The sequence below is a fragment of the Balaenoptera musculus genome, chromosome 14 (genome assembly GCF_009873245.2).
Source record: "Balaenoptera musculus isolate JJ_BM4_2016_0621 chromosome 14, mBalMus1.pri.v3, whole genome shotgun sequence".
Lineage (NCBI taxonomy): Eukaryota > Metazoa > Chordata > Mammalia > Artiodactyla > Balaenopteridae > Balaenoptera > Balaenoptera musculus.
In genome coordinates this window covers 25,369,981-25,397,638 of record NC_045798.1, presented here as the reverse complement: position 1 = coordinate 25,397,638, position 27,658 = coordinate 25,369,981, and the positions used below count along the sequence as shown (strand labels likewise).

At 51.3% G+C, this 27,658-nt stretch overlaps 1 protein-coding gene and 1 gene segment (V, D, J or C); one reads left to right on the top strand and one right to left on the bottom strand.

Moving 5' to 3' along the window:
- Positions 1-3,670: 3,670 nt before the first annotated feature.
- On the bottom strand, positions 3,671-4,248 carry LOC118880070. The segment is given in 2 exon segments: positions 3,671-4,050; positions 4,167-4,248. Coding segments are annotated over 2 exon segments (426 nt in total).
- An 11,928-nt stretch (positions 4,249-16,176) lies between these two features.
- On the top strand, positions 16,177-20,842 carry PRAME (PRAME nuclear receptor transcriptional regulator). The gene is made up of 4 exons (XM_036823905.1): positions 16,177-16,212; positions 17,491-17,810; positions 18,150-18,758; positions 20,266-20,842. Exons 1-4 carry the CDS (start codon positions 16,177-16,179, stop codon positions 20,840-20,842), a joined length of 1,542 nt encoding a protein of 513 aa, XP_036679800.1.
- Positions 20,843-27,658: the final 6,816 nt, after the last annotated feature.

The window sequence follows — 27,658 nt, the reverse complement described above, 5'->3', positions numbered from 1 at the left end:
GGCCCTGCAATAAACCTTTCTCTGCTCCAAACTCTGACATTTCAGTTTCTGTGGCCTCACTGTGCATGGGGCACATGAACTTGTGTTAACCTGTGTGTGTGTGTCTCTGTTAGAGTGCTTCTTCACAGAGACAAAGCAGGGATAGATCGTAACCTGGACTTGATGGTGAGATGGTGGGTTTCCCTTGGATCCAGTCCTGAACTCGGGCACAGGAATACAAATAGGATTTGTGCAGAGCAGAGTTACCCCACAGCCTGAGATTAACGTCCTTAGAAAGACCTGCCTGCAAGACTCAATCCTGGTTTGTGTCTGGTGATTAGATTTCAGGAAGTTTCCAGCTATTCTCCAATAAGAATGACCCCCCCGAGTCTATACCTTTCTGTAAACTTACGGGTTATGCTGAACGCCTGACCTCTACCCCACCTGGAGTCCGGTATTTTGGTAGATGCCAGACACAGGATGGCTAGTAGAGCACTGTATGGGCGAGCCTTGTGGGTATGATGAGCCGCCCTGGGGGACAATTCTTCACATAAGTTGTCACCATTTGACTCTAGTGATGAACCCATCTCTGGGAAAGGTCTCCTGGAAGCTTCTCCTTGTTTCCTCGGATTTTACGTCATCCACCATTGCACTTAGCTGATTTTGCTTGGTCTCCCTTCACTGAAGGAAATCACAGCCACCAGGACAACTCTCTACTGACTCTTGTGGGTCTTCTTAGTGACAGAAGTAGTTGCCTGTGGTCTTGGGGACACTTGACACAGGACGATCTGAGAAAACAAGCAGCAAAGCCAGGGTCTAAGGTTTCCCTCCATCTCCTGCCGTCTGCACCCAGGGGGTAAAAGTCATCATGGGAATCAGGGTCTGCACTAAACACCACCCCTCCCTGGACAGCCCAGGACCACCCAGGGAAGCAGTAAGTCACGAGCACTGGAAACTCCCAACGGCTCCCCACCACCCCCAGAACAAGCTCCAGTGAGAGAAAGATCAGGGCCACACTCGGATCTCCTGCTCTCCTGACTTTCACTGTGGGCTCCTGCCTACACCACTCTTGGTTTCTCTCCGTGGAACCTTGATCCGAAGGCAGGGACCCCAGATGCAGCCACATTCGCCCCCCCACCGCGGAAGCTGGTCTGGAGCCTCTGCCTCCTGGATCTCAAGGGCTGCCAGAGCTCCCACAAGAGCCTCAGGCCACCACCCGGGCTCTATGAGGGGGGCTCCCACATAGGAGGAGGGAATCCTCTGCCAGTCAGCACGTGCTTTGCCCTTGTTAAGGAGAAAATGCACAAGTGGTTCAGCCCTTCTTTCTCCATAACACAGGCTAACGTCCACTGCTCCCTTCTTGGTTTATCCTTTAAATATTCCATATGTTTGCAGTAGGAAAATAACCAAATGCAATCCACCTGCAGGAAAGTTCTTTGTTTACCCACTTTTGACTGTGATTTCTTATTGGATTTCCCATGAGTCGTATTCTGCATTGCACATATTACAACTGCTAAGAGTAAGGAGATTTTTTAAAAATTTAATTGAACTTTCAGAGGTTCTTCATCTCTGCTCCAGAAGAAGTAACCCATCGGAAATCTCTTGACCTCTGTGGTGCCGACTCCTCATTCACTGTGAATTCTGAGCGAAATCCCTCTCTGCCCACACTCCCCCAACCTAGTGAGGGCTCCTGTTCCCACTTCTGGGATACGGAGACAAAACAAGATCCACTTTCAGTCCAGAACTCGGTCCCCACATGCTGTCTGGAATACCGTTTGGGCCTCACATTGAATGTGGCACAAAATGGCAAGAGATGCTTTTGACTTGAGTCTGTTGCTTTGTGATCCGAGATTTTCATTTCATTGAGATTCCGAGAATCAAAATATCATCTATGATAGAAAGTACCTTTTTTCTTAGTCAAACATATGTTTCCAAATCCACCTAAAATATTGGGTCAAAACTTCTCCAGAAGTTTTCTCATCAAACAGAAGGGAATCAATGACCCTCTAGATTCAGTGTGTATCCCCATCGTGCTCTTTTGAAAACTCATCCACATCCTGCTCTGTGATGGAGCTGTTAGGACCTGCAGTGAGGACGGGAGAGGGGAGGGGTCTGTGTGTGGACACAAGGTGACCTTTGCTCCGATTCTCAGGCACAAACACACACATCTGCCTACAAGTACCCACACTGGATTGTTTAAACTGCAAGCTCAGGGTTACTATATTCAGGGGAATATTTGATATCACAGCTCAGTCTACTTTGTAGAATGTGACTTCTGAACATGTGGAGAGCCATATTCAGGTCATTCTCGTTAAAAGAAAAAGTCTTACTTTGAAAAATGTAAGACTGATTATAAATGCAGCTACATGTTTAATAGAAATAAAAGGAGAAAGGAATAATAGGATAACAGGACAGATGCAAAGGAGGAATGGCTGTTTCCATAATAATGGTGGAGGGTAGAAATCATAACAGAGGCTATTTCAGGAGAGTGAAAACACTCTGATTCCTGCATTGCACACTTATTAGCAGCTATAATCCCAATGAAATTAGAACTTAGAAGTGAAGTTGGTCAATATTTTCTACCCTCTACTTGAACTCTGATGATATAGATAGAAAGATGAATGAGTCTGGTCATTTATAAAATGCTGTCATAAAGACAAATGAATATACAGATTGAGACTAGCATAGACTTGGAAAATAAGGGGCCTAACTGGTTGGTTTAAAAAAAAAAATCAGATTTATCAGCAAGATGATTCAGATAAGAAAAGTGTGCACAGGAACAGCATAGAGTGAGCCATACACGAGGGGACTTCCAAAGTCAGAGGGCCTCAATGAGAACAGTCCACTGAAACGTGATTTCAACTTCATGAGAGCCAGGAGCCAGGACCACAAGAAAGAGCTGCTCTCCAGTCCTAGATGCCTGAACACACAGCTATCAAATGTTCCACTTCACTTGTTACTATGGGGATGATGTGTTCTGAGCAATCCAACCAATACAGGTTTTCATCTAAAGTATTGAATTTGGGACATTCCTGGCAGTGCAGGGGTTGAGACTTAGCGCTTCCATTGCAGGGGGTGCAGGTTCGATCCCTGGTCATGGAACTTAGGTCCCACAAGCTGCGTGGCATGGCCACAAAAAACACAACAAAAACAAACAAACAAAAAAACAAATTAAAAAAACTATTGAATTCACACAATTTAAATTTTAGTCACATTTCCATTTGAAAACTGTCTTTCAGGTTCAAGAAAAATTTAATATTGAACCCACAACACTCGTGCCTCTTTTTCAATGAATTCTCACAGGTGTTAGATATGCTGGGATTCCACCTGGAAAATGCACTGGCTCTTCATGGAAACATGTGACCTTGACGTCACTGAGGAATAGGGACATTCCCCTCAGCCACCCGCTATTCTGGAGCCACTTTGCAAAGAGCCCATTGTATTGGGAGACTGTCTTCCTGCAGGGCTGTCCCCGGACAGGGTTCACCGATGCCAGGAGAGGGACAATTCTGAAACCCAGAGTCTGTCCCCAACCCTCCTGGCTCAGCCCACTCAGATGCAGGTCAAAGAGCAAGGAGAACAAACAAGAAAAGCACACATTGTCCTTTGTCCTCATCCCTCTGCAGGGTCCTCAGATGTCCTCTCAGCTGCCGATGCTTCAACCACAGATGCAGATGAGCAACCAGCAGAGTCACCGCAACGGGGAGCCTGTGAGCTCAGGGCAGGATTTGGTTTCACTTCTCCATGAACTTGGACCACTGTGCAAAGTGCTACTACTTGTACCGGAGCTACAGTAATAATCAGCCTCATCCTCAGCCTGGAGCCCAGAGATGGTCAGGGAGGCCGTGTTCCCAGACTTGGAGCCAGAGAAGCGATCAGGGATCCCTGAGGGTCGTTTATTGACCTGATAAATCAAGGTTTTGGGGGCCGTGCCTGGGTGCTGTTGGTACCAGCTGACATAGTTATAACCCCCGATGTCACTACTGGTTCCAGCACAGGAGATGGTGATCGTCTGTCCTGGATTCCCAGACACTGAGGGAGGCTGAGTCAGGCCAGACTGGGCCCAGGACCCTGGAAAGAGGAGAAACACACTCTGGTCAGTTCCGTGTGGGGCCCAGGTCACCCTGAGGACAAAGACACAAAGGATCAGCCAGATGTCCCCGGGGACCCTTCCCTGGAGGCCTCACCTGTGCCCTGAGTGAGGAGGGTGACAAGGAGCAGAGCCCAGGCCATGGTGGAGACGCTCCAGACGCTGCCTTCTGAGCCCCCAGCCCTGGGCCTGGGCCCCCAGACCTCTCTTATCCCCTAACCCCTCAGAGGAGGGAGGGGCCTCCATGCAAATCTGCTTCCTGCACCTGCCCCTCCTGCCCCCCTCTGCTCACCCCCTCTGACATGGTTTGTTCTAGATTCTTCTGCATCCCTGGACAGCAGAGATTACTGGAGAATTAACTCCTTCACATGGTGTGTGAGGACAGACTGAGTCTATGACGTGATGTGGGAAAGGAATCCAGCCCGGGATTTCCTGTCTCTCCTGGTGTGAGAGTCATCGTGCTTCCTGGGGGAGGAATCCCAGAAGGTCCCCTCTGTGCTCTTGGGACAATGGAGAGGCCCTGAGCCCAGGCGGCTGAAAGATCCAACTGCCCCGCTTTCCGGGAGTCAGAGGCAGAGCTGGGTACCGGTAACCCCTCAACTCCCTCTTTTTTTTTTTTTTTTTCAACTCCCTCTTTTTTAAAAACATTTTATTGAAGGGACTTCCATGGCAGTCCAGTGGTTAACACTCTGCGCTTCCACTGCAGGGGTGCAGGTTCGATCCCTGGTCGGGGAACTACAATCCTGCATGCCGCATAGCGCTGTGAAAAAAGAAAAAAAGAAAAAAAAGAAAGAAAAAGAACAAAGAAACTGAAAATTTTTATTGACGTGTGCTTGATTTACAATGCTGTGTGAATTTCTGCTATTCAATAAAGTGATTCAGTTATACTCTATATACATTTTTTCATATTCTTTTCCATTATCGTTTATCAGAGGATAGTGAATACAGTCCCCTGTGCTATACCATAGGTCCTTGATGTTTATCCATCTTATATATAATAGTTTGCATCTGCTAGTCCCAAGCTCCCAATCCATCCCTCCCACACCCCCCAACTCCTTCTTTTCCCCCTCAGTTTAGAGGGTCCTCACGTTCCCCTCCAGCCTCTGTCTCTGCAGTGCTCTGAGTCTGAGGCCCGAGCCTGAGCCCTGGGCCATTTATTAGCACTTTTGAAGATGATTTGTTGGGGTACAAATGCTTTTGGACATAAGAAGTGTTCCGTGGGGAGCCCCTCTTGAAACTTCATACAGGACAGTATAAGCCTCAAGTACCTTCCCCAAATCCTGGCCCTTGCTGCCCCCTGGTGGCTGCAGACGGTGTCAACCAAGCCCCTGGGAGGCAGCTGAGCGGGGGCTGGAAATCCCTCTTGCGTTGCCCTCCCCTCCTCCCTCCTTCCCCATCAAGCTCAGCACCAGGCCCCCGATCCCTTCCATCCCCTCTAACCTCATTTCTCTTTGTCCATTAACTCCCTCCACGATGGGATGTGTCACCTGCCACACCAGGTGGCCTGGACCCTCACCCCAGGACTGTTTAGCCCACCCCACCACAGCCTTGGTACCAGGTTATGCCTGTGAGGCAACTCTTCATACCGAGTGACAGACATTTCAGGAGCCCAAGAGAGGTGACTCTATGGCCAATGGTGGGAAAAGCTAAAGGCTGGCCTTGGGGATTTAAGGAGAAGGAGAAAGATGTTTGGGGGAAGCAATCATTTTTGATTCATGACTATTGCTTAAGTGTGTTTTGAACATGTTTGTGCTTTTTTATTTTACACACTGGTTAAAATAATAATGTCTGTTATTAAAGATAAGACTAAGTCCCACAGTCTGCAAGTTGCAGACCCAGGAAAGCTGTTGGTGTGATTCAGACCAAGTCCTAAGACCTGATACCGAAGTTGCTGAGGACAGAGGAAAATGAGATGAGATGTCCCAGCTCAACAGCGAGACAGGAAAGGGGCAAACTCCTCCTTCCTCTGCTCTTGTTCTATCCAGACCCTCAAAGGACTGGATGCTTCTCAGTTCCTCCTTTGCTCCAAGCCCTGAGGCTTGGCACGCAGGGAAGTGGGCAGATGCCCTGGCCCAGCCAGGAAGGGGCGGGGGGAGGATGTCTTCTTCCCAAGAAGTTGTTCTGAAGCTGGTTCTGAGGGACACGGAGCACCTGGCCTTCTGATGAGTTCCCCTCCCCACACATCTGATCTCCCCCTTCCACCACACACACACCTGGGGAGGGGCTTCCTGCCCTCTGCATCTGCAAGGCCATTGCCTGCAGGAGGCCTGAGTTTGAGTCTGGGATGGAAGGATACTGGCCTCTACCTGAAGGCTCCTGCCTTTCCCTCTGAGCTCATTCATAGCTACCCCAAAAGGATTTTCTTTCTTTTTTTTTTTTTTTTTTTTTTTTTATGTGGACCATTTTTAAAGTCTTTATTGAATTTGTTACAATACTGCTTCTGTTTTATGTTTTGGTTTTTCGGCCACGAGGCATGTGGGATCTTAGCTCCCCGACCAGGGATCAAACCCGCACCCCCTGCATTGGAAGGCGAAGTCTTAACCACTGTACCGCCAGGAGAGTCCCCCAAAAGGATTTTCAAAAGTGGTGGTTCCCCCAAATCAGGACATATGGCCTTAGGAACGCAGACCAGCCATCCTGGATTGTCTCCAAGACCTTCCTTGTCAGCTTAATCTTGCAGCAGACTGGGGGACTAGAGGCTGTGTGGGGTGACTGAATTTCTTCATATCTCCAAAATAAATCACTGGTCAAGGAAAACATTTATGTTGGAAAAGTTTACCCCCAAATATAGAAAAGTTGGGAATTCCCTGGTGGTCTAGTGGTTAGAACTCCATGCTTCCACTGCAGGGGGTGTGGTTCGATCCCTGGTTGGTGGGGAACTAAGATCCCACGTGCTGTGCGGCGAGGCCAAAAAACAAAACAAAACAAAAACACAAAAAACAAGCAAAAAACACCCCAAAATATAGAAAATTATTTTACCATGGCCAGCGTTATCATTTTAGTGATCATCTTCTGGACATCTTGACATGCTTATCTACAATGTTCAGGAAAAAGAATTACATGTATTCCAGGAGGTGGGAGGGGAGGTCCCTGTAACTTTCACTGCTTCTTCTACTCCAGGCCTAGTCTAGCCCCCAGGAATATGGTAAACATTGTGAGCATTGCTTGAAGCAATGAAATGAATGAATGTTACTTTCATGTTTACTTGTACATGAATAGGTCTATATCATAAATATCTCCGACGTCATCTTTTCAGTGTGTCAACCTGAAATCAGGCCTTAAATCAGCCATTGAATCATGAAAATAACGATCGGCAATTTTCAAAGGGATCCCCTTTCCATTTCAAGTCCCACAGATGCATCCTTTGCCCTCTCAGAGAATTAGTTACAACCTGCCACTTTAAAACAATGGTCTTCTTGTTTTGGTCTTTTTCTGGTTCCACCCTAAAACTTATGAGCACTATCTCCTTGAGTGTTGCATCAGCAGCCTCTCAAGGATGAATGTTTGTTGAATGAGCCTGGACAAGAGGAAGGAGAGGGAGGCTGAGTCTCCAGTTCCAAGGTGAAAAAATTGAGTTTTTACCAGCCCTGTTCCAGGTAACAATCCCAGGTCCAGGGGGATCAACACAATGCCCTCATTTGCATGTACCTATGTATTCATTCATCCATCCATCCATCCATGGGTATAGCTGGACACCTTAAGCTCTGTTAGCTCACAGGCACGGGGGATGTCTGGGGAAATGGCAGGGTTGAGCCACGAAAGATGGCCATCACTACTGCCCTGCCTGTTATTCTTGGCCACCACTACCTTCTGGTGGCCTGTGGTTAAAGATTTAGGGTCACCTGGATGACAAGGACACAGCCTCACAGTCTGAGGAGACCAAGTACTTACTGGGCTTGAGTGAGGAAGCTGAATTCAAAGGACCCAAAGGAGGTCCCCCAGGCCAGCGTGAGTGACAGGCCTGGGGTTCCGCTTTGCTCTTAACCCCTCCAGGCAAGAATCCTCACCCGCCTGGCTCTCACCATCTCTCCAGAAGCCCGACTTTCTCCCCTAGAGGGGCTGGGAGGAAGGAGGTGCCAAAACCGTCCTGGATTCCATCTCTCCAGTGCCCCCTGGTGGCCCGGATGCGACATCCCCAGGGTTGAGGGGCACCGCTTGGGAGGGTCCCGCCCACACTTTCCTTTTCCACGCCCCTTCCTTTGTCCGAAGGTGTCCGTTGGTGAAAAGAGGAGAACCCTGCACTCAGGACCAGCACAAGCTGAGGCCATCGGAGGGGCTGCGGAGGTCAGACGGAGGTGAAGAGACCAGATGCAGCAATTGTTTGGCTTCTGAAAAAAACTGGAAAACCAAATGGGGGGGTGGGGAGGTGGGAAGCACGATCTGGATAGAGGACAATCTAGTCAAACCCTGGCTGGGGTCTCCGCTGCCCCAGGGGTCACATAAGTGGTAAAGTCGAGAGAGTAGGGGGTACTGGACTGGCCAAGGTCAGGGACATCTTATCTACAAGAGGGAGGTGGGAGTGGGCGAGAACCCTCGCCCACGGGGCCCTGGAGCCAGCCCTGGCACCCCACGCCCCGCAGAGAGGAAGGGGTTGTGGAAGAACAGGCCCAGAGGTGGGGGTGGGAGAGGAGTTGGAGGTGGGGGTTCTAAGCCTCGACCCCTCCCTCCGGATCTCAAGGGCCCCTTTATCCCAGCCCACGCCCACCCCTCCCCACCCCCCCACCTACCCCCACCCCATCCCCACCTCACCCCGTTATCCATCCTACCCCATTCCCCCATTCCCATTCCCCATTCCACGATTCCTCCCTCCCCCACCTCACTTCCATTCTATCCCATCTCCTACCCCCACTTCACCCATTCCCCCCATCTCCTCCCCATCCCCCCAACCCTACCTTTCCCCCACCCCTCCCCCACCCCATCCCCACTCTCACCCCCCGGCCGTCCAGTGGGCATGGCCACAGACGCCACCCCTCCCCCTCTCCCCACTCCCTCCCCGCCTATTAAAATGAACCCCTTCTAGACTCCCTGGGATACCCCACTCGCGATCCCAGGATCTCGTGAGATTTGCCCCAGGAGGAAACAGAAACCAGGATTGGTCGGGCCGCGTGGTTTCCGGGTGGGGCGCTGCTGAGTTCGCGGTTCTTTGTCCGCAGAGCACAAGCGGGGGACCCCGTGGCGTACCGCTGCAGCGCGAAACGTAAGTTCCCGTCCTGGTGCCCCCGTGTTCCCGCGGGGTGACCTTGAGCTAGTCCAAGGGGCCCCCGCTCCTGTTCTCCACCCGAAAACGAGCTATCACGACTTGGGGCTGGAGCGGAGGCCGCACGGGGTGGGGCGGCCGCCTTGGGCCTCTCCGGGCCACGTGCCCCGTGAAGAGGCCACAGCGTTGCGTGGGGGACGTAATAATCCAAGGAACCCGGGTCTGCGGGGATGGCCTGAGCTCATCGGCCGCCGCTTTGCGCTGGAAATGGGGTCCCCTCGGGAGGTGCCAGGGGGTGGGGGGCAGAGAAAGGGGCAGAACTGGGGCTGCAGGACGGCGGTCAGTGCCCTTAGAAGAAGGTCCCCTTGACCCGAGCACCAGGTCTTTTCTTCGATTGTCTGCTGCTTCAGCCGAAGAGAAACTTCTCGGGTTTGGAGATACGAAGAGATTCTCACTGAAACGGCAGGGTCGGGGCTCCGGTTTTCAGTTCACCCAGCAGAGTTCTCACTGTGGCTTCGTAAATACACGTGTTAACACACCGTGTCCTTGTTTTTTGGAGAATTTGGGTTCTTATTCTCAGACTTGGGTGGAGACGGGTGACTGAGACGGTAGGAAACCAGGGAGACCGGGTGTCGGAGGACCTGAGGCCAGTGTGAGCTGGACCAGTGCGGCGAAGACATCTTCAGGTAAACTGGTCCCCTGCACCTCCTCATGTCCCAGGAAGTCCTGTTGCTCCCTCAGTGCTGGTAATCGCGGAGCTGCATGCAATCTGCATCCTGAAGCCCTCACAGCGGGAGGAGGATGAGCAGCCTTTATTTTTCCAAGTCATTTTCCCAAGAGAGCTTTCATCCTGCTGCCTTCTTTGAAGAAGCAGCTGCAGTGTGTTGGGGTCCCATTCCCGAAGCCACGGTTACATTCAGAACCTGTGCTTGGGGCGAAGGAGCAGGGCTGGCATCAGCCCCCAGAGACTTGACTCCTGTGTGGTGTTGGGCAGGGGCAGGGTGGGTGAGCCCAGGGAGGTTTTGGTCTCCCTAAGTGGTGGGCTGGGACCCCTGGGCCTAGGGGCGGTCCTGGAAAGAAAGCACCCAGAGGGCACAACGAGTCCTCCAGCTGCAGCCCAAGGAGGCCAGGAAGGCGGACCTGGAGCTGGAGGATGGAGAGGGACCCCAGGGGCGAGGACGATCTCGTGCACTGGGGGTGTTGGGCAGCATGTGGGTGCCGTTGATACCAGCACACCGGGCTGTAACCCCCAGTATCACTGCTGCCTCCAGAGCAGGAAATGTGGCCTCTCTGTCCGAGAGCCACAGACACTGAGTGGCTGTGTCAGGACAGACTGGGCTCAGGACCCTGAGAGGAGCAGGATGTGCAAAGGGGAGAGGTCAAGGTCATCACTCCAGAGATGTTCAGGGTGGAGGGAGAAAAGGGGGTCAGCCCTGGGCTGCCAGACGGTGCCTTCCTTAGTGCCTCTCACCTGTGCAGACAGACCATGAGCAGAGCCCAGGCCATGGCGGAGACCCCCACAAGCTCTTGTCCTGCAGCCATGGCGCCAGGCTGGGCTCCCCACACCTTTCTTAGCCCCTGCCTCACGTGTGTGAGGGACCTCTGTGCACAGCTGCTTCCCAGATCCTTCAGGCGACACCCTATCAGCAAACCTGCTTACTTCCTCCTGCCGAGGGCAAGCAGTGCTGGGAGGTTTCCTGGAGCCTGAGGTCCCGGGGTACTGCTGCTGAGCCGAGGTACCAGTGAGTGCAGGCCTTTCTGGATTTCTCCCCGATATATCGCCCCTCCCCCCATCTTCCTGGAAGACCTGGCAGGACCCACAGACCTGCTGAGTGCCTGGACTGTGGTGGGTGATGTCCCCTGAATGGAGGCTCCTGTCCTCCGCTCTCGTCCCCGACCTTGTCCACTGTCCACGAACAGAGTGGGCTGTTCCCATCCACAGGCGACTTCCCCGGGCACACTCCCACTGGGCTGGCACGGTGATGGCTTAGCGAGCCCTGGACCAGGAGCCAGGGGCCTCGTTCCTGTGTCACCCTCTCGTGGCTGGCTCTGTGACACAGGTGCAAGGGACTCGCCCTTTTGAGCCTCAGCCACTGCACAGGGAAAGGAAAAAGCAATCTAAGGCCGCTGCCGACGTTTCAGATCTTGAGGGAGAAGCCGAGATGAGGAGAGTGAAACGCTTTGGTGATTTAAGCTCTACCAAACACGAGGAATTGTTGACTGACTCATCATTCTGAGTCAAAATCCAGCTTCAGGCTCCCGGTCCCCATCTCCCAGAGAAGCTTCAATGAAGAGCATGGTTGTGACAAAAAAATGAAGATGTCCCAGAGGCAGTGATGCCAGCAAACATCTTCACAGTAAAGGAACTTGGAGATAATGTCAGGCCCTGAAAACACAAAGGGTGAAATGTTGGAAGCAGATCCGGGCTTAGAAAGCAGAGTGACACTGCAATGAGAAGCCCGCGCACCACAATGAAAAGTAGCCCTCGCTCGATGCAACTACAGAAAGCCCATGCACAGCAACGAAAACCCAATGCAGCCAAAAATAAATAAATTAATTAATTAGTTTTAAAAAAAGGCAGAGTGACAGGTTGCCCAGGCGTAGGAAGGACACTCAGCCCCGATTGAAAGTTGTGTGATGAGAAGCAGGGAAGCAGTGTTGAGAGGATTTTTGATGAGTTTTTCGCAAAGAAACAAAACACTTTTTCTCAGTGCTTAAAATCACAGTGTACTAAAAAAAATAGCTTTACTATTTTTACTTTTCTAAACATTACAGTGGATCGTGTTAAGAGGGTTCTTAATGTTTTGAAAAAATATGTAATGGCTGCAGGAAACATCATATTGTGCCTTAGATTATGAAGGTTGGCTTTGCGGTTTCAGCATGCGTGGTCGCCTTGGTGGCCCTGCCCCACCGTGCAGGCCAGGTCTGCCTGTCATTATTTTTTCGACTTGCTTGTTTTTCGTTTGTCTGCTCAGTCGAATGCAAGGTCCGCGCCTCAGGGACACCCTGAGTGGAAGACCGTGACATTTTATTTCTTCCAGTCTTACTGAGATAGAATTGACATACAGCCCTATATAAGCTTAAAGGGTGCAGCATCATGAGTTGACTTGCATCCATCATGCAGCAATGATCGCAGTAAGTCTAGTGAACATCCATGTTCTCATATGGATACAAAATTATACAGAAAACAGATTTTTCCCCTGTGATGAGAACTCTTAGGATTTACTCTCTCAATGACTTTCATACGTAACCTACAACAGTGTCAGTTATACTTACCATGTTGTACATCACCTCCCTAGTATGTACTTCTAACTAGAAGAAGACCATGACGTTTTCACTGGGCTGTCCCTCCCCGTCACCCAGAACAGCAGTGGATGGTCTGCCCCAGGCACTCTGTAAATGTTGAGTAAATTGAGGGTTGTCGATAGAGGGGGAGCCTGGGTACGGGGGTGAGGGGACCAGCTGGGCGGGAGACCTCCCTGGGGGCACGTCCCCTCTGCCTGGTGCCTCCTGCCAGCCCTCAGCACAGGGTGGGCTGCCCCCTCAAAGGTGGAGCTAGTGCTCCCTGAGTTCTGAGGCTCACTGACCCTCCTCCAGTGGAAAAAAGTCCAGTGCAAAGGGCCGGACAGCCCAACGCACCTGGTGTCACTCTGAGCCACAGTGACCTTATGGCTTGGTGTTGGAGATTTGGGGTCAGTTGGATGACAGGGATGCAACACCGGACCCCTCTTCTCTCCTCCTCTTTCCAAAAGCACAGTTCCCACCATCTCAGGCAATAACGAGGTTGACCGTGCGAAAGTCCTGAGAAGCATCCTCTCCGGGGCCAAACGCCAAGACTGGGGCCTCCCCTTCTCTCTCAACCTCTCTCATCTTTGTGTCTAGGGTCAGTGCTCCCTCTCTGTGCCCTTGGAGTTGGCGGGGGGGACAGCCACTGGCACCTCCCCCAGGCCGAGGCAAACAGAGCCAGATCCTGGGGACACTGACAGTCCCCAGGTGCCCTTAGTGGTCCCAGACATGGCTTCAGCATATAAGGGACACAGCTCTGAGAGCCAGGAAACCAAGCCCCCGGCTCTGCTGCCATTTCCCTCCTCCCCCCTCGTCCTGGGCCATCCCCCGCCCAACCAGCCTGGAGTGGGCCCTCAGCCTCCCGCACCCCTACTTGCCTCTAGAAGCACCTCCCTCAGGATTAACTGGCTGGACCCAGAGTGACCTGGACGTCAGACATGTCCTCACTGGGGAGGAAGAAGTGGGGAGACTTGCTTGTTTCGGTCTAGATGTCATTGGATCTGAAGTGGAACCACATCTTGCCAAGTGCAGGAAGAGGCAGAGAGGGCTGACAGAGACCTTCGATTTTTCAAAAGACCCAGAGGGCAAAATATTCCGGGGCAAGAAGAGATCTTACTGCAGAGGGAAAGGAGACATACCAGTTCCTGGGTAGGACCTTGTCTGCTCGAGGCTGGGTCAAGAGAGCCGAAGGAGGAGAAGCCACCATCGGCCTGGCACCCAGGGCCTCTGTCAGCCTGGCGCCTCTGAAGACCAGCAGGGTTGGGGTCTTCTTCTGGAAGCCAGGAAGGGTCATCTTCCAGCATTTCTGGTGCTTCTTTGAATCCAGAAAAGCAGCTGGGCTTTTCTTTACCTTCTTCTACACTTGTTATGTCAGAAGAATTGGGGAGAAATCCTTGATTTCTGTTGATGCCAGTGGAAGGATGTCCGGTCCCCCACCCTTCCTGCATTGTGGCCACACCCCAGGCTCTGGGAGAGGTGGGCTGACTTGCCAGGGATGCAGAAAGAGGGGGCTGCCCCGTCAGCACAGGCCAGGAGCAGGAACCTGGGGACACAGATGCATTCTAAAGACCCCAGGAAGGCCCTGGGGGCAGATGCTTTGCGATCCCAGTAGAAATTCTGTGACTGGAGACGGGAAGGGAGACAGGACATACCCCCACCATGAGCTCAGAGGCTGCTCTGGCCTGTGCAGCATGAGAACAGGTGACCAGGATGTGGTAGAAACGTCCCCCAAACTGACTCATGCCTGGGCCTTGGGAGTTGTCCTGGGCCAGTCCTGACACTGGGCAGGAAGGACAGGTCTTCCTGCAGATGTGCCCCTGGTCCTTCTGCCTCCGGACAAACAGGCTCTGCATGGAGGTGGAGGTGGACAGAGGAGTGTCCCCTGCCTCTCTGGGGAAGAATGTTTGGCTTATACTTCCCATTTTTACATCATTCGAAGGCAGTGGTCCCTCCTGCCTCCTTGGATCTCCTGGATGCTGGGTTCCCATGGAAGCATCCCAGGCTTGGACGTCTGCCATTTCCTGTTTCCCCGAGGTCCACGTGAAGTCAGTCATCTCTTCTTAACGCTCTGTGGGGCAGGTCCATCCACACCCCTCCCCCGAGCGGGTCTTCTGGTTACTCCCTGCGTGGAGCATGGCAGTGTCTACCCCTGGCCAAGTCCCCGGCTCACCAGGCTGAAAAGGAAACTAACTGAATTTCAGCTTTTCTCTGAAGGTTATTTGAGGTGCTGGATGAAAAGTGCGAGCACCACACAGTGGCTGCTCCAGAATCAGGAACATTCTGCTTAACTTACTAATCTCGACTTCCTGCAGCAAATCAGTCAAGGTGATGGTCTGGGGGTTGAATGTCCATAGAGCACATTCCAGCTTAACCCTGTTTTAGGCAAACTGCTGATAGGGACGGTAGAAATTTGGAGAAAGCAGTCTCGGAAATTACCAAACCAGAGAGCATCCTTCAGAGAATGCTGCTGCGTCGCCCACAGAATAGAATTGTCGGGGCGTCACAATGCAGGGGGTGGAGAGGTTCCGTCAGCCTGTATTCTGAAACCTCAACAGAACCAACGTGTGAGCCAGCTCAGCAGGGGCATCGCCCCCAAACCCTTCAATACTGAACAGAACTTCACATCCGCTGAGGAGAGGTTTGGTGTTAGCGTAGCTGTGCTTAACGCAGAGCAAGAGAAAATTTGAATTTTGTTTGTGGGCCTAATGGCGCTCTCCCATCAGAATCCCTGTAAGTGAAAGCCTTAGGGGAGGAGTTGGGGGGCTTTTTGAAGCTGCTTTGCATTACTTGTTTCCTAGGATTGAGGAAATGTTAAGTTATCCGCAAACACTGGGAAGGGGCCTTTGAAGGTCATGATGAGGGTTGAAGCTGCTGGACAGAGCCTGGGCTGGGATGTGGAAGAGGACGCCTGAGCCTCAGGGCAAGTCCTCTTCTGGTTGCAGCCCTTTGCTGACACCGATATGTGTGCTTGGCCCGCGTTTATTTCCCTCCCTGCCTCCAAGAGCCCAAAGAGCCCACAGCCCTGACCCCCTCAGTGGCTTTCAGGCTGAATAAGGTGTGTCCCAGGTTTGGCCACCAGCACAGTTCGGGCCTCTCCCAGCCCACATGCCTACATTTCATCGTCTCAAGCCAATTTGCAGATCCCCGCTTATGGGAGGAAACACCCTTTGCCTCCAGGGACAGAGGGAGGAAGATTGAGTCTTGGGTTTGCCTTGGGTTTAAGGGATCCACCAGGTGCCCCCGTAGCCACTCCTGCTGGCAATTTCTCAAGCCCATCCTGACAAAAGTCTCTGAATTCCTCCAAACAAAACACACTTTACCTCGTCTTGGGTAATTTCCTTGGTCTCATTACAAACGCCCAGCCCCTCCCTCTTCCCAGCCAGCTCCTAGTTGTAATTTTGACGTGACCTCCTTTGGGGAAGCCTCAACCCTCAAAATCTGGAGGACCCACCATCCCTCAGTGTTAACCTCTGTTCCCCCGTGAACGGGCACACATTTTGCGGTTTTAGGTTACGTATAAGTGACTGCGTGATTCTCAGGAATTTTGTTATATTTCTTTTTCTTTTGGGGTGACACCACTAGGTCTGCACAAAGCTGTCTTAACTCAGACATTTGGGTAATTTTGATGTGGCCCGAACTCCCCCAACAAGTATACTTTCAGGTTGGTTTTCTTCTTTTATCTTTCGCTTTCATGAGTGGACAGAGGATCCTATCAGTTGTGTGTAACAAAGTCAAATCAGCGTTAGCTGGATGGATTTCTAGTAATAAGATTCCGCTTTCAATTGGAAATGGAAATTTCAGCTGGGATCTGAAAAGTGTGGCCAGGAAGGCCTATCATGGCTTCTCAGGAGCCAGAGGAGGGACTCAGAGGCCTGAGCACATTGCTCCTTGCACCACACCCGCCCTGGCGTCTGGGGCCTTGGGCCCTGACCACTGCCCCAGCCAGGGTCTCCACAGGACAGGCCATGCAGGCCAAGGTCCTGTAGAGAATTTTTCTTCGCCTTCTGTACACGTTTGCAGTAGCAGGCTTTGCTTTTGCTTCTACATGAAGTTTTGCCTTAATCCCAAACGTTGTGATTTCTGCTCTGGTTTATGCCACTCTTATAGACAGTTACAGTGTTTCTTAACCAAATAGTATTTTTTTCTTTTTTTGATGTAAGACATCTAATTAGTTGGAATTTTTTGATGACATTTTATGTATTTGGTTTGTGACCAGTAATTATAGTTCATATCATTTATGGTTTTGTGATTTTTACTAGTTTAAAGGGTTTTTTGGTTTGTTTTCGTTTTAGAAATGAAAAGTTTTTTTTTTTTTAATTCCATGGAATAAAAAAAAATTCCACGGAATATTTTAAAGAGTGGAGGCTTTGTTCTAAATGTGAGCGCTTTGTTCCTCTGAACTAAATCGTAATAATAATACTCGTAGGTACATCTTGGAATCAGTTTTTTTTTTTCTTAATCTCTAACATCACATGCTATCAAATACTGTCATGCTGCTTTATGGTTTCTGATTTAAAGATTTTTAAATGGGGTAACAGTACCCACTGTGTGGTGCTCCTCCATCTTTCCCATCTGGGTTATTTGTTGGAGTTTAGGAAGAGGCCATGTTGGGCTAAACTCCTTATTCCTGTTGTTTTCAGTCCTTGAGTGATAATCAGAAGCTTGTCTCCGGAGAGGGTGGGGTCAGCTGTCAGGCTTCTAGGTACCCACCTGTCAGAGGAGCTGGGATTAAACGCAGCAGCAGGTGGATATGGGATGGGGCGAGAGGTCACCTTGTCCCGTCATTGGGGCCTGGCGCCAGCAGGGCCAGAGCTGTGGCTTTGTGGCCAGAGGGGTGTCTTTGGCCCTGCGTTGGGTCCCCTAGAGGGTGGAGGGACGGCAGGGTCGCCCGTCCTTGGCCCGAGAAGGACCCACCCCTTGCTCTCTGGTGTCCCTCCAGGAGGCATTACGGAGCAGATTCTTCAGGATGGGCATCCGGGCCCCGCCGCAACTCCTGGAACTGGCCGGCCGGAGCCTGCTGAGGGATGAGGCCTTGGCCATCGCCGCTCTGGAGGAGCTGCCCGCTGAGCTCTTCCCGCCCCTGTTCTTCGCGGCCTTTGCTGGGATGCGCAGCCAGGCCCTGAAGGCGATGGTGCAGGCCTGGCCCTTCCCCTGCCTCCCGCTGGGGGCCCTGATGAAGGAACACAAGCCTCAGCTGGAGACCTTCCAAGCTGCAATCGATGGCCTGGACGTCCTGCTTGCCCAGGAAGTCCGCCCCAGGTGAGGGCGACCCGGCAGGCGGGTGGGGCCTGGGGGTCTGAGCAAGACGCAGCTGGTGTCAGGGAGGGTGCGGGGCCACGGGGAGGCCTTGGGGCCGTGGCTGGGCCACTCTGGGAATAGGCTTTCGGGCGTGCAGGGCTACTTAAGGTGCAGAGGTGACAAAAGGCACGTGGGCCCACCCTCTCCTCATGGCACTTAAAGTGGGGACCAGGAGGGGCCCCGGAAGCTCGAGGAGCAGCTGGTGTCTGGGGTGTCGCACCCTTGCCTGGGTTCTGAGCCATGCGGTCCTGGTCCCCGTGGGTCTCCGCACGGCTCAGCATGTCTCCCGTTGTCCCGCAGGCGGTGGAAGCTGCAGGTGCTGGATTTGCGCCGGAACGCCCACCAGGACTTCTGGACCGTGTGGTCCGGCACCAGGGCTGGTGTGTGCTCGCTGCTGGAGCCTGAGGCGGCCCAGCCCATGAGGAAGAGGCGCCGGGTGGAAGGTGCAAGGGCGTGGCCGAAGCAGACCTGCGCCCCCGTGGAGGTGCTCATAGACCTGTACCTCAAGGAGGGCACCCCTGACCCGCCCCTCAGCTACCTCCTGAAGAAGGTCAAGCAGAGGAGGGGCTCACTCCGCCTGTGCTGTCAGAAGCTGAGGATCTTCGCCATGCCGATGCAGAACATGAGGAAGATCCTGAAGCTGGTGCAGCTCGACTCTGTCCAGGACCTGGAGGTGAACTGCACCTGGAAGCTGGCCACCCTGCGCAGGTTCGCGCCACACCTGGGCCAGATGGTCAACCTGCGCCGGCTGCTCCTCTCCCACATCCACATGATGCCGCACGCCGCCTCCGGCAAGGAGGAGCACTGCATCAGCCAGCTCACCACCCAGTTTCTCAACCTGCAGCACCTGCAGGAGCTCTACCTGGACTCCATCTCCTTCCTTGAGGGCCGCCTGGACCAGGTGCTCAGGTGAGGCGTGGTGCTGTCTCTCTGCAGACCAGGGCAGGCCCCTCTCGTTTCATTACCCGTGGGGTGTCTGTCTACCGTCTGCCTGCCATGGATGGTGCCAGGGTGCACGGGCCACTCAGAGGTCCACACGATGCCGCCACTCCGTCCCCTGGCATCTTGTCACATAGCCTCCCAGGTTAGGGTCAGAGGTGTGGCCTCAGTTAGATGCCTGTCAAAGGGGGCTCTTTGCTGGGAATCTGCATCTTGGGGGCTTTGGGCCAGGTGAGGGTGGCTTTGGGCCAGGTGAGGGTGGCTTTGGGAATTCTTCCTGAGAGAGTGATGTCTAAGCTGAGATCATGGAAAATAACTAAGCAAGGAGGACATTGACCAGGGGAAAGCCCATCCAACGTGAGGTTTCAAATCGGAAGCTCTGTGCTGAGCAGTTGGTCCACGTGAGCCTGTCCCTCCCACCTATCCCACTTTCCTGTCTGTCCCGGGTTGCTTTAGGCTCCAGGTGAGGTGTGATGTGGGAAATGGGTGATTCTGGAGATGACGGGGAGGGAGCAGGAGTGAAGAATTGTGGAGTCCATCAGGACATTAAGCAGTTATTGCTCCTAAGTAGTCCAGAGAAGAGAAACAAAAAATCAAATGAGTATCATTATTGAAGTGGTTCCAATCTCGAGTCCAAATTACAATTATTATTTGCTTCTAAGGATTCTGATTACATAGGAATTCTTCAGTAACAAATTACTTCTTCTAGAAATTTGTTTTTCATTCTTAAAATAGAATCATAGCTTTACCTGGAACACAATGATGAAAGATGAGAGAATGCAGCCTGATTTATTTGTGTGAAAGAGTTGGATTGATTTCCTTTCTGGCAACTGCAGACTCAAAGCATTAGGAATAAACGTGTTCATTCAACAAGGACAAAAAAAAAAAAAAAAGAGTTGTGGAAAGTGAGGGATGGTTTGTGGCTGATACAGTGACCAGAGTTAGCCCCTGCCGGCTGGACCCCTCTGGACGTTGCCAGACCTTGCCTGGCTTAGCCCTTTAAGCACAGATCCCAGTACCCTCACTGGGAACAGAAAAACGGATGATGGGGTCCAGGAGGTGGCAGGAAGGAAGCCCGAGTTGAAAGCAGTTTAGGTCATGTCTCCCAATACTGTAGTTTGCTGATCCCCTCTCTCGCTTGGGACATGGTGTCAGGCTCCCCGGTGGGCACCTGCCATTGTTACCTCACCTGTGCTCACAACACCTGGCAGGGGTACGTCGTCCCCCACTTGACGGGTGAGCACAGGGAGCAGTTGAGGATTCCTTCCCTTGACCCCGTCACACGGCAGAGAAGGGATGGGGAAGGACCCCGCTCAACCTTGGGCTGACCTGACACCTCTCCTTTGACCATGCAGCATCCTCCGGAAGACTGGGATCTGGTGAAATGGGTTTCTCTTCCCTTGAGGCCTGGGCCACCCCACATCCCTCCGCCCACCACCTCCATCCTCCCGGGGCTGACTGCTCTGTCTCTCTCCAGGTGTCTGAAGAACCCCCTGGAGACCTTGTCGATTACCAACTGCCTGATTTCGGAGTCAGACCTGATGCATCTGTCGCAGTGCCCGAGCGTCAGCCAGCTGAAGGATCTGGGCCTTAGCGGGGTCAACCTGACCAGCATAAGCTCTGAGCCCCTCCGGGTCCTGATCGAGAAGGCCTCGGCCACCCTCCAGGACCTGGACCTGGACGAGTGTGGCATCATGGACTCCCAGTTCAGCGCCCTCCTGCCCGCCCTGAGCCACTGCTCCCAGCTCACCACCTTCAGCTTCTGCGGCAACCCCATCTCGATGGCTGTGCTGGAGAGCCTGCTGCGCCACACCGCGGGGCTGAGCAACCTGAGCCACATGCTGTACCCCGCGCCCTTGGAGAGCTACGAGGACGTGCGCGGCACCCTCCACCTGGGCCGCCTGGCGCACCTGCACGCCCGGCTCAAGCAGATGCTGCGGGAGTTGGGGCAGCCCAGCGTGTTCTGGTTCAGCGCCAACCCGTGTCCGCACTGTGGCGACAGGACCTTCTACAACCCAGAGCCCATCCTGTGCCCCTGTTACATGGCCGCCTAGACCAGCGAACGAGCCGCAGGCTTTGTCCTGGCATGCGGGCACTGCCGCTCAGACCTCAGCGCATCTCGAAGAAACACAAGCTATAGTTTCAGACAGTTGTTCATTGTTAGCGGGAAAAGGAAAGGTGATTCAGAGCAGGCCGGGGGGATGGTGACTTGGGGGTTGATGGGATCTTCGGGGAGATGCATCCTATAGATTTAGAAATGTGAATCTGAATTTCTAGAGGGGGATTCAGGCTTGAGAAGTAGATGGGGGTGTTATCCCTATGTGGATGGTTATAAAGAAATGGTCAGAAATAAAGGGAACCTCAGTGTCAATCACCTGGTGTTCACTGTGATCTGTGACTGTGATTCTCCCATTTAAACCTCAGGAATCTCCTGTTAGTGATTAAATAAGAAGTCAGCATGTGTGAGGCCCAGGCACCCTAGGCTGGATGAGGTTCGGCCTCAAGAGTTAACAGCACCATTTCTCCCTCCCTTTGGTCTTGTTTCTGGATCATCTGTTACCTCCTCACTTCTGTGGCTGTTCAGTCTATCATTGCACACAAGGTGCATCATCAGGGCCTGGAACGTACTAAGTGTCCAATAATGAGCACCACTGGAGGGAACATTCTTCCAAGGGACCCTCGCTGCTGACTCCACGCAGGCCCTGGACTCTAGCACCCTCCGCAGTGGATCCAGCAGATACACAGCCTCCATCCCTGGCCCTGGGTGGTGCCAGGATAGGGCTTCAATGTGCAAAGTCAGGCCCCGAGTCCTGAGGGGAAAATCCACCCACAGACCATCTGGAGCCTCTGGGACTCACCAGCCCATAACCTCCTTCCCACTGCGTCCAGCCCCTTGAATTCAATTAGTTGTGTCCTGTAAAAACATCTTAATTCCTCCTAGCAGAATAATAGTAAGCTCACATAGACAAATAACATTTGTTTACTATTCGTTTCCCACATTGAAAAGAGTTCATCATTTTGTGCGGAGGTAGGTCACACCAGGGTGAGAATACCCTTCTTCCGGGAAGACCCCCCCTTCTTCCCTGTCAAGGAGGTGATAATCCAGCTCTGAGCCAGTGAGATGCCCTGGATTCTGGGTCCCAAGAGAGAACAAACCCACGCCAGGTCTTGGGAGCACTTGGGTAGAGCAGGTGAACGTCAGACTTGGTTTGGGGGTGTGGTGAGGCCACCCCGTGGGACCCCCCAAGACAGCCCATCCAAATGAAAGGGACACGGGCTTCCCTGGGGGCGCAGTGGTTAAGAATCTGCCTGCCAATGCAGGGGACACGGGTTCGAGCCCTGGTCCGGGAAGATCCTGCATGCCGCAGAGCAACTAAGCCCATGCGTCACAACTACTGAGCCTGCACGCTACAACTACTGATGCCTGCGTGCCTAGAGCCCGTGCCCTGAAACGAGAAGCCACCGCAGTGAGAAGCCCGTACACCGCAATGAAGAGCAGCGCCCGCTCGCTGCAACTAGAGAGAGTCCGCGCGCAGCAACGAAGACCCAACACAGCCAAAAATAATTAAATAAATTTACAAAAAAAAAAAAAAAAAAGGGGACATATCATACAGTGGGGTCCACCCCGTGGCCCTGGGCTGCCTTACCTGGCTTCCCACGCATGACCTGGGGAGAAGGCCACACACGAAGGCCGGGGCAGGGCTCGTCTGCATGTCCCCTGACCGTGAGCCATCCTCCACCGCCTATCTGGTGTGGCCAGCTGTCAGCAATCCCCTTATCCTGCCACACAGCCACTGGCCCTTCTCTATCTTCTTCCCCTAGCAGGCACCCTCTTTTCTTCTGCCCCATCCCTTCCAGCCCCCTACCCTATGCCCCGTAAGAAAGAACAAGAAATGGACCCCTCGGCTTGTGGACATGCTTTGCCATTTCTGAAAGGAGAGAGAATGCAGAAATCTGTATAAGTGATGGTGTGCTGGGAAAAAGGGGGTCAGGAAAAGATCTCTCTTACTTTTCCCCAGTGCGCACCCAGTCTCAGCATCCCCAAGCATCCCTACGTTACAGAGCATATCTTCCGGAACGGGAACTGGCACCTCTGGGATATGAGGAAAAGTATACAGGACGAGCAGATTCTCCATGAGGAAGAACAGAGGCAGAGATCGTGTGATCTCAGTGCCAGATTCCTCAGCCGCAAAACAAATAATAACACTGGCCTCATGACATTGCAGTGAGGTCACCCACAGGGCTAACCTATGGAAGGCACTTGCCCCGGTCATGGATGGCCCCATATAGGACAGTGGTGATTATTAGCTGCCCGATGCAAGTAAAGGAAGAAAAACAAAAGTGAACACTGCCTCTTGCTTCTCAAGCAGGGTGCCCTGCACTTGGGACTTTATTTGGCCCAGAGACCACACTTGAGAAAGAAATCTTACAAGAGTCTTTGTTCAGAATTTAGATTTTGTCAACATGTTCAAAGAGGCATATGCTATCAATGCAGTGAGGGTCTGAAAGTCGTTTGGCTGGAGAGGAAGCTCATCCGTAAGGATGGGGCATGGGGAGGTAGTGACTGCTGGGGGCCCAGGGGTCCAGGGGCCATGTGGATGGAGGCCCTGTCGGGGGTGGGGGCGAGCGGGGTCTCCAGCTGCTGGGAAGCAGGCAGGGAGAGTATGGCACATAGGGTGGGATGATTGGAAGTAACCATTTACCCAGGAGCAGCCCCAGCTGCACGTCGGACAGGCAGTGGGGTTAGGGCAGCTGAGGGATAAGATGTGAGAGGGGTGAAGCTGAATAGAAAAGAGCCAGAGAGCAATCTAACACAGGGAAACAGCCACAGGCAGAAACAAGACCAAAAGAAGGCCTGACATGGGAGTTCCCTGGCAGTCCAGTGATTAGGACTGGGCGCTTTCACTGCCTTGGCCTGGATTCCATCGCTGGTCTGGGAACTAAGATCCTGCAAACTGTGCAGCGCGGACAAAAAAAAAAGGCCACACAAAACATTCTCTGACATAAGTCTCGTACCAATGTTTTCTTAGGTCAGTCTCCCAAAGCAATAGAAATAAAAATAAAAACAAATGGGGCCTAATCAAACTTATTGCACAGCAAAGCTTTTGCACAGCAAAGGAAACCGTAAACAAAACGAAAAGACAGCCTACGGACTGGGAGAAAATATTTGCAAATGATGCGAACAACAAGGGCTTAATTTCCCAAATATACAAACAGCTCCTACAATTCAATAACCAAAAAAAAAAACCCCAATCGAAAAATGAGCAGAAGACCTAAATAGACATTTCTCCAAAGAAGACATACAGATGGCCGATAGGTACATGAAAAGATGCCCAACATCACTAATTATTAGAGAAATGCAAATCAAAACAACAATGAGGTACTAATAAGGGGGCTTATACAACTAGGTTCTGCGAGAAATCGCCTAGACTTTGCAGCTGACACGAAGTTGGAGGGGAGTTGGAGACGCTGAGTCTGTGTCGTGGGAAACTTTGAACTGCAGAAATGCAGTGGTGGGTGCCATGTGGACCCAAAAGTGCCAGAGTGGGTTTTGTGTGAGATGCACAAGTGCCCGGTGGGGCCCGGGGTCTGACCTCTACATACTCCCCACACTCATGACCCCAGTGGGCACCTGCATGGCTTTGTTCTAGTCCACAGGCTATTCAATATCTTATCTTCCTTTGAGGAGATGGACCCATATTTTCCTCACTTAACTCATTGGTGAAGATCCAGCTCCACTTGCTTCTTTCTTCCAGCTCAGTTCCCCCAGTGTTTTAGTTGACGGGTAGAGAAGTGCTTCCACGCAATCCCTTAAATGGACCAAAACGGTTCAGGACAGAGATGAAATCTGACTGCCTCCTAAAACCTTTGGCATTACCTAAGTGATGAGAGTGATCAAGGTGTCTTTTGTTATGTTAATGAGGTGACTTCAGGAAAGCACCTAAGGCTGGGGGGTGGTTGCCAGTGGGGCCAATCCTGTGATTAGAGGGTTGAAACAATCAGTCCCAGCGTGCTGACCTCCAGGGAGGAGAGAGGGGCTGGAGGTTGAGTTTACCCCCCATGGCCAATGATGTGGCTACAAAATAAATGATCCCAAAACGTAGGGGCTTAAAACAATAACTGTTTCCTGCTGCACAGTTACTGTGGCTTAGCCGGGTGTTTCTGGCTCAGAGTCTCTTATGAGGGTCGACTCAAAATACTGGCTTAATCGGCTTATTCGTCTGAAGACTTGACAGACTTGACTTGTGCTGGAGAATCCTCCCCCAGGATGGCTCTCTCCCTTGGCTTTTGGCTGGAGGCCTCAGTGCCTCCCCACGTGGACTTCCCCAGAGGGCTGCTGGAGTGTTCCCATGACATGGCTGCTGGCTGGCTTCCACCAGAGCGGGTGATTCAAGAGAGCAAGGCAGAATATCCATTGTGATCTAATCTTGGAAATCACACACTAGCACTCCACAGTATCCTGCTGGTGCCCTGCTCCTTGTGAGAGGTCACGATACAAGGGTGTGAAGACCAGGGTGCAGGGATCATCGAGGGCCATCTTGAAGGCTGAGTTTCACAATAGTACAAAGTTATTTGCATGCATTATTTTATTTAATAGTCATAACGATCCAGGGAGGTAGTTACCATTTACTTCTGTGCTCCAGAACCTGGCATCATGTCTGGCAGACCCCGGACACTTGAGACTTTATTGAAAGAGAGGTGCACGTGAGGGATTAAGAGTTCAGGATCTATAGACCCATTGCCAAGGTCCAGGCCGGGGATGTGATTTATTTTGTGGTTGTGAGCAAGTTTCTTAACATCTCAGATGGCCAAGAGGCACATGAAAAGATGCTCACTATCACTAATTGTTAGAGAAATGCAAATCAAAACTACAATGAGGTATCACCTCACACCAGTCAGAATGGCCATCATCAAAAAATCTACAAACAATAAATGCTGGAGAGGGTGTGGAGAAAAGGGAACCCTCTTGCACTGTTGGTGGGAACGTAAATTAATACAGCCACTATGGAGAACAGTATGGAGGTCCTTAAAAAACTAAAAATAGAACTACCATATGACCCAGCAATCCCACTACTGGGCATATACCCTGAGAAAACCATAATTTAAAAAGAGTCATGTACCACAGTGTTAATTGCAGCTCTATTTACAATAGCCAGGACATGGAAGCAACCTAAGTGTCCACTGACAGATGAATGGATAAAGAAGATGTGGCACATATATACAATGGAATATTACTCAGCCATAAAAAGAAACGAAATTGAGTTATTTGTAGTGAGGTGGATGGAACTAGAGTCTGTCATACAGAGTGAAGTAAGTCAGAAAGAGAAAAACAAATACCGTATGCTAACACATATATATGGAATCTAAAAAAAATGGTTCTGATGAACCTAGGGGCAGGACAGGAATAAAGACACAGATGTAGAGAATGGACTTTAGGACACGGGGAGGGAGAAGGGTAAGCTGGGATTAAGTGAGAAAGCAGCATTGACATATATACACTACCAAATGTAAAATAGATAGCTAGTGGGAAGCAGCTGCATAGCACAGGGAGATCAGCTCGGTGCTTTGTGACCACCTAGAGGGGTAGGATAGGGAGGGTGGGAGGGAGGCTCAAGAGGGAGGGGATATGGGGATATATGTATACATATAGCTGATTCACTTTGTTATACAACAGAAACTAACACAACACTGTAAAGCAATTATACTCCAATAAAGATGCTAAAAAAAAAAGCAACCTAAAAATAGAGCTACCTTATGATCCAGCAATCCCACTCTTGGGCATATATCCAGTGAAAAACATGGTTCTAAAGGATACATGCACCCTAATGTTTATTGCAGTGCTGTTTACAATAGCCAAGACATGGAAACAACTTAAATGTCCATCAACAGAGAAGTGGATAAAGAAGATGTAGTACATATATACAATGGAATATTACTCGGCCATTAAAAAAAATAAAATAATGCCATTTGCAGCAACATGGATGGACCTGGAGATTATCATACTAAGTGAAATAAGTCAGACAGAGAAAGACAAATATCATATGATATCGCTTATATGCAGAATCTAAAAATAAAAAGATACAAATGCACTTATTTACAAAACAGAAAGAGACTCACAGACTTGGAGAACGAGCTTATGGTTACCGGGAGGGGGGAAGGATTGGGGGGAGGGATAGATTGGGAGTTTGGAATTGACATGTACACACTGCAGTATTTAAAAGAAAATGTCTTTCCATGAAAAAAAAAATCTGTACTATAGTATATCATATTGTAATAATTAGATATAATAATAATATATACACACCTTCTCATAACTTTTTTTTAAAATTAATTAATTAATTTTTGGCTTCATTGGGTCTTCGTTGCTGCGCGCAGGATTTCTCTAGTTGCAGCTACCCTTCAATGCAGTGCGCAGGCTTCTCATTGTGGTGGCTTCTCTTGTTGTGGAGCACGGGCTCTAGGCATGCGGGCTTCAGTAGCTGTGGCACGCGGGCTTAGTACTTGTGGCTTGTGGGCTCTAGAGCGCAGACTCAGTAGTTGTGGCGCGGCATGTGGGATCTTCCCAGACCAGGGATCGAACCGGTGTCCCCTGCATTGGCAGGTGGATTCTTAACCAATATGCCACCAGGGAAGTCCCATAACTTTGATTAAATGGAATAAAAGACATAGAGCTCCAGGAACAGGGCCTGGCTCATCGTCAGTGCTAAATAAACATTAATTGCTGTTATTGGTATTATTATTCCCAACAATATCTCCCGCTTCCGGTGAGGTTTTCAGTGACTCAGTCGTTTTTCAGGGTAAAGATAGGACCTAGTGGCATTTTAAGCCACCATTGGAAAAGGCTTGGATCTTTTCTAGTAGAAACACAC

Excerpts from the sequence above, each read along its gene's own strand:
- PRAME (XM_036823905.1), top strand. The coding sequence starts at position 16,177 with ATGTGGCCCGAACTCCCCCAACAAGTATACTTTCAG. Across the intron at positions 16,213-17,490 it reads CCCAACAAGTATACTTTCAG|GAGGCATTACGGAGCAGATT; the intron begins GTTGGTTTTCTT and ends GTGTCCCTCCAG. Across the intron at positions 17,811-18,149 it reads GCCCAGGAAGTCCGCCCCAG|GCGGTGGAAGCTGCAGGTGC; the intron begins GTGAGGGCGACC and ends GTTGTCCCGCAG.